Source organism: Pyrus communis, chromosome 8 (genome assembly GCF_963583255.1).
Source record: "Pyrus communis chromosome 8, drPyrComm1.1, whole genome shotgun sequence".
Classification (NCBI taxonomy): Eukaryota; Viridiplantae; Streptophyta; class Magnoliopsida; order Rosales; family Rosaceae; genus Pyrus; species Pyrus communis.
In genome coordinates, this window is record NC_084810.1 from 5,885,272 (window position 1) to 5,896,571 (window position 11,300).

Here is an 11,300-nt window from a genome sequence, read left to right on the forward strand (position 1 = left end):
CGTAACCATGCTCTTTCAACTTCTTTTAAGTCTCGGTAAGGTTACGTTCTTTGTTGTTGACAATGTTTGTATTCTTCTTTCCAAGATTTGAAGAAGAGGCCATATCGTACCTAGCCTTTGACATAAGTTTGTAGGCGTTTGGGTTGAAACCTTCTTCGATCCTCTTTGTTAGAAAAGACCTTGGTTCCGCCCCCTTTGGCAGGGGTTTTACAAAACCTTGTGGTGGTTTTGAAACTTTAGCATGGCCTAGCTGTGTGTCGGTTTTGTCTTAAGTAATTTTATATCGTCCTTGTGCAGCTATGTGTCGGCTTTGCTTGTTCCAGTTTCGAATGGGGATTGCCCATTCTTTCTTCTTAATATGGGGACGTACCAGAAGACAGGTTTATTCGGTCATGTTGAAGGCACCACGCTCTTTTTGGTTATTGTGGGTTTGGTATACTCATCATCATCTTTGCTTGAAGATGGCACGACTTCCCCTTCTTGCTTCTTGGGCATGGCTTGCCATTCTTATTTCTTAAATGTGGCTTTGTCTGTGGATTTGATCTCATTTGGAAGAGCTTCTGGTACCATGTCTGCATCCATGTAGAACCGCGAAGTGTGATTCAGCTTCGATGAATGGCTTGGTGTCGCCTTGTATCATATTTACCCCTTCTCAGTAGAGCTTTAGGCATTGGTGGAGGGTGGACGACACTACTCTATTCTCATGGATCCAAAGCCTTTCTAAGAGCAAGCTATAGGAAGTGTTTGCATGAATCACGTGGAATAATGTGCTTGACTTGAGTTCACCAATGGTCATCTCCACTCGGATCATGTCATCGTTCTTTGTCCCCCTTGGTCAAAACCTTAGATTAGGAGATGGCTTTGGGATAGTTCATCCACCTTGATGCTGATTATGGTCATTGTTGACTTTGGTATATATTTATGGCTGACCCACTATTCACAAGCATGCGGTTGATTTGTTCTCTCTCATGTACCCCGAAAAGAAGACAAGACGATTGTGAGGCTTTGATCCCAGCAGCAAGTCTTCGTCAATGAAGTTGATTGCATCATGGGTGGCATAACATATGGCATATTCATGTGGTCGAAGCTTTAAACCTTCGTCCTTGCTTTCTTGCACGTTGTGGTCGTCTGGACTCGCCAAGATTGCTACTAGTGCTTTTCGCATCTCCTTAGGTAATCGTTGTGCCTTATCGACGCTAAAGTGTGCCGGTATGCTTTCTTTGGGAATGGGAGTTTTCTCTTTCATGATGTCGATAACTTTACCTTTTGAGGGCTCTTCTATCTCTATTTTAACTATGTGGCAGACAGCGGTAATGCAATGTCGAAAGAAGTTATTCGGGAAGTACTCGTGCAAGGAGATGGGAATGCGTGGCTCTTGCTCCATAGGTTCCCCAACGTATGTTGGCTTAGTAGCTCTTACGTTTCTTTTAAGCTTCCTATTGTTGCTATGGCAGTGCTTTCTCCCTTGCTCCATATTTAGTTGTGTGGCTTGTGGTTTTGGTTCTTTTTGTAGGTCACCAACGTCCACCCTTCTTCATCGTCGATAGGTGCATCTTGGTCGTTTGCCCCCAGCAATGGTTGTGCAGAAGGTGTCGTGTGGCTTGAGCGTGGACTGGAGTGGTCATGCGTCACTTGGAAAGGCACGAAATTGAATGGTCCAAACATAATCGTAGTAGTGTGCTTTACGGTCGTGTCTTCAAGGTCAAGCTCAATCTGTCTTTATTGTGCTAGCTTCATAAGGACCAAGCACTTGCCAACAGGATGGCTTACGATACGATGGTATTTGCAGTACCTAGGATCGTTAACGCGATTCATCTCTTCGGGGCGTTTTTATTCAGGTAGTTCGATTACCTTCTTTTCCATCAAGTCGTCTAACATTGCAACCATGTCAGAGTCAGGAAAAAGGTACATCTTCTGCTATAATTCCCTTAAGGTGTTTTTGTACTTGTCTTGGGTGCAAGAAAGCTCACATTTTTTTTATCTCATTCATTTTGTTCTTAGAGGATATCTTGACGAGAACGGATGAGGTTTTGATGGGGGTAATGTTAACGGTAAAAGCTTCATTGGTGGGCTTCTTCTTAGTCTTGTCTACCTTTGGGGCAAACACCTTATTCTTCTTGAAGTCGGTGATCGGCTCATTCTTTTCATGATCGGCGTGACTTAGCTCTATGTCGTGGGAACGAGTTGTCAGCTCCTCAAATGTTCTTTATTTTATGCTTTAATGTAACCCTCAGTGCATGCCTTGAACACACATCTCAATGGTAAAGGTTTCAGAAAGCTGATTTGTGCAATCCAGACTTAATGAACGCCACCTATTGATGTAGTCGATGATAAGTTCATCCTTCCACTGTTTCGTACTCGTCAACTCTAATATGCTAATGGTGCAACGAGTGATGTAGAAGTAATTGAGGAATTCCCTCTCAAGCTGGTCCCAGCTGTTGATAGACTAGGGCTCGAGGTTGGTGTACCAGTCAAAATGTGTTACCTTTTAGCGAGCGTACAAATTGCTTGATAAAGTAGTCTCTCGCCATCCCAACGTTGTTGTAAGTTTCGATGAAATGGGCAATATGTTGTTTGGGATTACCCTTTCCATCGAATTGCATGAATTTTGCCGGCTGATAACCCATTGGTATCCTCAAAGCGTCAATCTTCTTAGAGTAGGGCTTTGAATACAGCATGGAGTCATGCAAGCTTCCTTCGTACTGTGCATTGATTGTGTTTGTGATCATCTTTTGCAGCTGCTGGATAAAGAAACATCCCATGAGCGTAGTAGCTCGGTCCACCTCCAGCTTTTCTTCTGTTTTTTCCACCAAAGGCTCATCTTCTTCATCGGTTTCTTTCTTTGGTGGATCAACCTTTGGGTCAGCTTTCTCGTCATGCTATGCCTTAAGACGGTTGACGAGTGCATCAATCTGCAAGTCATTTTCCTTCGCGGTCCTTGTCAACTTTGCAATTGCTTCGTTCATTTGGGCCAGCTGCTTCTCGATGGACATCACATCAGTAGTCATAACGTGCATGGCTACAGGATACGAACTGCTGCTTAAGTCGACATCAGAAGTCAATGACTCAGAGTACCTCCTCAAGCTTTCTTCCCTTAGCGCCCTTAGCGAGGCCAGGGTGATCACGGGCTCGTGCCTCGGATGCTCTTGCTTATTTGGTAGAGTTGATGTAAGGGTGGAAGGCACGACAGAGAGAGCTCTTGCCTTGCTTCGGGTTGTGACACCCAAAGTATGACCACTTGCTGCAAAGATGTTCTTGTTCTTCGGGTTGATTGTGGGAACAACTTGATCCTTTCTTGATGTCATGTATGTTTCTTGTGGATTTGAAGATAGAGATGAGAGGTAGAGAGGCCCCATTGGGCGTGCCAAATTTGTAAACATGAAAATTATGTAACGAACGAAACCAGAACACTTGTACAAAGTAGATTTGTTTGATTTAAATTTGTAGGTTACAATCTCTATTTACAATTTTTCTCTGATTTAGTCTTCAAATTTGATGTAGATGCATAGGTTGTTGATCCAAGGGTCGCAATGACTTAATCTTGGACGAACAATTGAACGATTGCTTCAAGTTTTGAGCTTGAAATGATGCTTAGATGGTCTTCACCTCAAAGTTACGGCAAAGGTGATGTTGATATAGGACTTCGTTGATTCCAGGGTTTTGGCGACTTAATCTTGAATCAAATGTCGTTACAAGTTTTGAGCTTTTAACAAAGTCTTGAACTAATCGGCACAAGTGCTTGTTGATTCTTTAAGGGAGTGCTTCGGCTTTGGTCGAATGAAAGCTTTGGCTTTGGTTGTATGTTATTCGAAGAAAATTTTGGCAGTGTATTAGTCTTTAAAGATTTGGTAGAGGTTCTCTTTTTGTGAGAATTTCGGTCTTAAATGTAGAAATTGTCGACCTTATGCTTGTTTTGGGACCTTGTATTTATAGACTTCTCAAAGCTTGCCTTTGGATTGATTTGGCTTTGATTTGTGTCTTGATTCATCCATGGAAGAATTTAGGCATGTTTTGTGTCTTAATTTTAGCCACTTTCCCTTGCCTTGGCCGAATTATAAGGCTTGTTACCTATTTTGTGAACAATCTTCAATTTTTGCTTGTTTTACGAGGATGCTTTAGCTTTATTTCGGGTTGTGGGAGCAATTTGGGCCCCTTGCCGATTTTAAGGAGAGATTCCCCCCCTTTGCCTAAATTTGGGGAAGTTTTATTCTTCATTTGCTTGATTTGTGCCACATGTCATTGATGACTTGTCTATTTGTGATGAGTCATATGCCACGTGGAACTTAATAATGTATTATTTGCATGCAACAAAATTTACATGTCTACAGTTACAAAGCTCGTCTTGTTGTGCAAGAGTTCTCACAACGCCCTGAGATTGACTATGATGAAACTTATTCACTCGTTATAGATGTGATTACTTTTCTCTACCGTATTAGTTTGGTAGTTTCCAAAAAATTAAGTATGCAGCTAATAGACGTAGTAACTGCGTATCTCTATGGGGATCTTGATATGGAAATTTATATGAAAGTTCTCAAAGGACTTACATTAATTAGATCAAATATTTCCAAATCCGGAAACCAGCTCTCAATTCGGGTGAGGCGTTCACTCTATGGTTTGAAGCAATTTGGAAGAATGTGGTGTAACCGTCTGAGTGAGTATTTGACTAGTCAAGGATATGTGAACAATGAACTATGCCCTTGTGTGTTCATTAAGAAATCACAATCCAGTTTTGCGATTGTTGCAATATATGTCGATGACATGAATCTCATCGGAACTCTTGAAAAGCTCCAGAGAACTATTGCGTACTTGAAGTCGAAATTTGAGATGAAAGATCTAAGAAAGACTCGATATTGTCTTGGTCACAAGATAAAGCACCGTTCAGATGAAATCCTAGTACATAAATCGAACTACACCCAGAAGGTGTTACGCCGTTTTAACGAGGATAAAGCAAAGCCTTCGAGTACTCCTATGGTCATTTGATCGCTAAATGCAAAACGAGATCCCTTTCGTCCAAAGGAGGATGATGAAGAGATTTTGGAGCCTAAAGTTCCTTATCTAAGTGCGATAGGCGCTTTATTGTACTTAAATCAATGCACTAGACCCGACATCTCCTTTGTTGTTAATCTTTTGGCAAGATATAGTAATGCACCAACACACAGTCACTAGACTGATGTTAAAGACATCTTCCATTACCTTAAGGTAGTACAGATCTGGGCTTGTTCTATCCTTACGGATCCTTGAGTGATGTTGCACCCCTTTATCTCGAGTTGATTCTTACCTTATTGGTTATGCCGACACAGGATACTTACCTGATCTGCACAAGGCACGCTCTCAAACAAGTTATGTCTTTACCGTTGGAGGCATCACAATCTCTTAGAGGTCTACTAAACAGACCTTAGTTGCCACTTCGTCTAACCATGCTGAAATTCTCGCCTTACACAAAGCAACTAGGGAATGCTTATGGCTAAGAGTAGTTGTGGGCCATATTCGAAGCTCTTGTGATCTTTACCCCATCGTTGACGTCTCAATGATGATCTATGAAGACAACGCAGCATGCATCGAATAGCTTAAGAAGGGTTACATCAAAGGAGACAACACCAAGCACATTGCACCGAAATTCTTCTTCTCATATCAATAACAAGAGCATCAGAAGATTAAAGTCATACAAATCCGTTCACAAGACAATCTGGTCGACCTCTTCACCAAATAACTACTAAAGGCAACGTTTTAGAAGCTTGTTCAAGGAATTGGTATGCATAAACTTTCTAAGTTGTAGCATTATTAGTTCTCTTTGGAATTATGTCAAACTACTAGCTTGATCTTAATGTACTCTTTTTCCCTACGATTAAAAGTATTTTCCCACTGGGTTTTTACTACCTAACGAGGTTTTGACAATGCACCCACCTTGGGTTGATCTATCCCTGATGACGTCCCGTAGACGTTTCATTTGGTTTTGCATTACTCACGCATTTTCCTTAGACTATGGATTTTGTCCATACTCGGATTTTTACCATAGCCATAGGGTTTTTTGGGAGACTTACTTCCTTATGCAAGTTCCTACCTTATTGAGACTAGTGTGTTCCCAGAAGCAGTGTCAACGAGTCAACTTCCTCAACTTCCTCAACTCTACATGATGCCGAATCTACTTGAGTGTGTTATGAACTTTGTATTTAAGTGTGATTGTGTAAATCCTAGATTATATTTGATTCTAGTTATTCTTCCCTATTAGGACTTGTATTCCTTGGAGGAGAAGGATTTCTTCTTCCCGTTATTACTATAAATAAAAGCACTGCGTAGGGGGAATAACACATCATTTACACAACCCTACAAACACATCTCTCTCTATATTTTCTCTGTGCCGCCGGCCTCCTTTTCCTTGTCAGTTAAATATAGGCCACAACAGGTTCATAGAGTATATTTCATTTATATCTCTATTTATGACAATGATCTGCGACGTAAGCATCATTTTGCGGCTATAATCTCGTGCAGAGAAAACCCAGCTTTGTGTTTACCAATCGGATAAACATTCATGATCCTTTCGTTGTGGTCTGGTGATTCATGATACTTTTGGTCGATCTACATAGTTTTACTGACATCAACACCATGTATATCTTTGACTATAATTTGATGATTCCAGTTCAATGACAATTACATTATCTAGCTTGCTTGCATATATATATATGTGAGTGTGACAAGCAATTTAAAGATGATAAAGTGTACGTCACAAATGAACCAAGTAACAAAATCCAACCACGTACATAGTTAAAAATGTTGTAAATGTTGTAACTTCATGAGAATTTTTAGAAGGGTTTTGTGAAGGGTGGTCGAAAGTTGGTCACTACAAGTCACTTAGGCCAGGTAAAGGCTGATGCATGCGACGCACAAAGGAATCTTGTAATCAAAGAAAGCTATGAATCCACTTCCATTCCATCCTTTCGTATGTGATGGCCAACTTAGAAACGCAAATCCACAAGCTAGCGAGCAAGATAAAGCCATCATTTTAATTTCAGTGTGATTATGATGTTTTACCAAAAGCAAATGTGATTAAGGTCAAAATTTTAAGGGCCAGTGTGTTTTTGCACGTTGTGTAGAGCTCTCACACATGCACTTTTCAGAATTTGGCGTTCTCTACCCAACGTATGCGATTACGTATGATGAATTATAATATGCTAACTAACAGAGACTCTAGCCAGTTTTCTTTCACATGTGAGAGAGGTCATGCAATTGTGACTTTGCCCAAGTCTGTTAGAGGGGAAGGAGAAAATTAGGCCTTTAATGTGGAATCATGCTCGATCTCATCATCGTAATAATATAAACATATTTGGCACTGGCAGCCCTTATCCTCACAATTTATATTCTTCTAGAGAGCTTAACATATCTTTATCAATCATACATCTCTCTTATGTTGAGAGGATCCCACATTAGAGATTCAAGTCTTTGAGTGGAATCAAGGTGGATGACAAAGTTGATACGCTCCACTTTTAATGTGTATTAATAAAAAGTAAATTCACTTGTTACACTTAGAGTAGAATGGTAAAGTGATGCGACCGTGTTCAGAAAATTACTCAATTTTTGGATGATTTGGGGAGGGGGGGGGGGTGTTTCCATTTCCAATCTAAAGGTTTTTTTTTTTCGGAACTAAAATGATCTTTTAATTTTAAAGCATATCATATTAAAATATCAATTTTAATAAAGATTTTAAGAAAAAAAATATCAACTTTGAGGGAAACTACCAATCCCTTCTCATTCTATTTGGATTAAGCCACAAATTGTGGGCAAATACACTTGTAAGCATATGAACATTATATTGTTGTCCCATTGTACACGACCCACAGGTCATCGATGCCAGTGCCAGACATTGTTGCCGGTCACGGTCATTGTGGTCGAAAAATTGCAAAAGTAAAGTAAAAAAAAAAAAAATATGTGCAACCTTTCATCTTCAGTTATTTATAACCTAGCAAGTTTTATTGAATGGCACATTGCGACCGAAAAATTTGATCAACTAGTCGCAGGAAAAAACTGAGAGGTCAAAAATGTGATAGGATTGAGTGGCAATCATGTAATCATTTTGAATATGGTAGTATTTATAGAATTTTGTTGATTGACTTTTCCATTGGTATTTAAACTAAAAACATGATATTTTAGCTAATTTTTTTTTTCAAAATTGTTTTTTAACCTAAAAAGATCCTTAATTTTCTTCCCTTTTTTTTTTTTTCAAAACTTACAAAAACATCAAATACTTTGGGAAAATTTTGGAACTTAATATTTCAAAATTCTTTAAATGATAAATCAAAATTTTAATTATCTCCAATAAATTGAGAAATCAAAATTGAAAGCCCATACTAAAATTACTTAATGAAACTATCATACACTAACAAAGTGAGGAATTTAAGAGAACCAATTAGTGGACTTCCTTTATGGGTGATATTGGAATGATGTGAGACTAGTTCTCACTTTAGTTTCCATGGGAAAACTCATTTTGTTTTTTTAGTCATTAGATTGTTTTTATTTCAACATCATGTAAAACATTGTCGGCAATTTATGCTTGAAATTTCAAGTTTTTCAAATTTTTATGATATATTCGAACGTCAATTCAATATAATTTTTTTTCCAAATTTTAGAATTTCATATGTCAGATTTGAATTGGGTGTTCAAAATAAAATAATTTTTGTCTGGAATCAAAACTTCTAATCCAACTTACACCCCTATACTATAGAAATATATGTTGTATGGCTTGTAACATCGCACTACATGGGTGATATATGAATCTACATATTTATTCACTTTCTCTCTTCCGCACCCTACTTTTCCTCTCCCTATTGCAACTTTCATCACATTGTAGTAATTGTTACAATTGCAGAAAAACTTTGAGGAAGAAGCCTTAGAACTTAGAGGTGATCGCAGAAGAAGAAGAAATAGAGAGAGAAAGAAAGAGAATCAGATCTTAGAGAGAGAAAAGGTTATTGTATTTCTTGACAGTTTTTCAACAGAATTACAAAGATTGTTATATGGTTTTTACACAGCTTTTTCCTTAAGCTAAAGACTAACTACCTTATAACAACCTATGTTATTTCTTGACAAGTGTCACTCAATTTAACCATTGATTCATCTTCCACATGGATATTGGTTTTCTTCACTTCACTATGCTTACATCCCCCCTCAATCTCATGCTTGAATGAACTGAGCATGAGATTGCCACAATGCAACTGAAATAGTGGTGTAGACAGTCATTTGGTTAATATATCAGCTGACTAATCTGAGGAACATACATGCTGAATCTAAAGATCCCCTTGTAACCCTTTCTCTGACAAAATGATAATCAATTTCAATATGTTTTGACTTTGCATGAAATATTGGATTTGTAGATAGTGTTATAGCTAAGACATTGTCACAATGAATCATAGGTGGAAACGTTAATGGAATATGTAGATCACAGAACAACTACCTTATCCAGGCAAGCTCAGCAGCAGTGATAGCAAAAGCTCAATACTCAGCCTCTGTGGAAGACCTGGAGATAGTGTGTTGTTTCTTTGAAGCCCACGAAATTGGATTTAAGCCAAGAAAGACAATGAAACCAGAAGTAGACCTTCTGTCATTTGGATCCCCAGCCCAGTCTGTATCACTGTATGACTGCATATAGATAGGTCCTGATCGAAATTGAATGCCATACTCTGAAGTGCCTTTGAGATACCTGATTATTCTCTTGACTGCAATAACATGAGACTTCATGGGATTATGCATAAACTGACAAGCTTGATTGACTGAGAAAGCTATGTCAAGTCTGGTGAAGGTGAGATATTGCAATACTCTAACTATGCTTCTGTATTGCTCAAGGTTGTGATAAGATTTGCCATCATCTTTGAGCAACCTATGATAGGGAAGACATAGAGTGGCACAAGGTTTGCAGTCTTGTAGATCAACCTTATCCACTAACTCTTTTATGTACTTTGACTGAAAGACAAACAACCCATCAGAATTGTAGTGTATTTACAACCCTAAGAAATAGTTCAAGATTCCCAAGTCTTTCATGTCAAACTCATTGGTAAGATCTGCAATGACATCTGAAATCAATTGAAGATCACTTCTAGTGAGGATTACATTATCAACATAGAGTAAGAGAACAACCATGCCTAGTGGTGCATGTTTAACAAATAAAGAATGATCTGCTTGAGACATTTGAAACCCCAATCCTGGTAGAAAATTTGTAAATCTCTCATTCCAAGCTCTGAGAGCTTGTTTTAAACCATAGAGTGGCTTTTGAAGTTTACAAACATAATTTGAAGGGTGGGTAGAATTTTGAAAGCCTGAAGGTTGTTCCATATAGACCTCTTCTTAAAGTATACCATGCAGAAATGCATTCTTGACATCCAATTGTCTGAGAGTCCACTTAAATTGAGCTGTCAATGCAAGAATCAATCGAATTGTTGATGGTTTAACCACTGGACTGAAAGTCTCTCCGTAATCTATACCTTTTTCTTAACTATACCTCTTGGCAACAAGTCTTGCCTTGTATCTAGATATGGACCCATCTGCATTTCGTTTTATCATGTACGCCCACTCACAACCAACAAGGTTTTTATGCTCGGGAAGAGGAACAAATGACCATGTGTTTTGAGAATGAAGAGCATCAATTTCCTCTTGCATTGCAGATTGCCATTCTGGTATTTTTGCAGCTGCTTTGAATGTGCTTGGTTCTTTTGGTGTGGAATTTGCAGCTACTGAGGCAAAATAGGCCTTTCTTTTGATAATTCCACTATTTGACCTTGTCTGCATTGGATGCAGATTCATATAGACAGGTAGAACAATAGTAAGTTGTTCTTGTTGGAAATCAGGATCAACAGGAATAGTTAACTATGTATTAGTATACTGATAAGGTTCTATGATTGGTGAAACTGAATGCGTATCTGAAGTATTAACATAGATGTTTGAATAGAATCTGAGGCACTACATGATTGTGTTTCCAATAACTCTGAGGCTGTAGATGCATTCAAAGATTCTGTGGCACTAAATGATGATTGATTTAAAAACTCTGAAGCTCGAGATGAAGATGAATGCATAAGAGATGAGGGTAATATGACCTGATTATGTAGAGAGATTGATGGTATTGATGGTGCATGTAAATGCAGGGTTGACACAGATGGTGGTTTTGAGATGGGATTTGTAGCAAATAAAAATTTTGAATATGGAAATTGTGTTTCATCAGAAAAAAAAAAAAAACATGCCTAGAGATATAAATCTTACTTGTACTCCCATCTAAACATATAAAACCTTTGTAGTTTTCTGCATACCCTAAGAAAACA

The 11,300-nt window shown here is 38.5% G+C and overlaps 1 protein-coding gene across 1 annotated transcript; it reads right to left on the reverse strand.

The window, feature by feature from the left end:
- Positions 1-9,483: 9,483 nt before the first annotated feature.
- On the reverse strand, positions 9,484-10,788 carry LOC137742842 (uncharacterized mitochondrial protein AtMg00820-like). Its single transcript, XM_068482790.1, has 2 exons — positions 10,487-10,788; positions 9,484-9,868 (listed from the first exon to the last, which is right to left on the reverse strand). The coding sequence occupies exons 1-2, from the start codon at positions 10,786-10,788 to the stop codon at positions 9,484-9,486; spliced, it is 687 nt and encodes a 228-aa protein (XP_068338891.1).
- Positions 10,789-11,300: the final 512 nt, after the last annotated feature.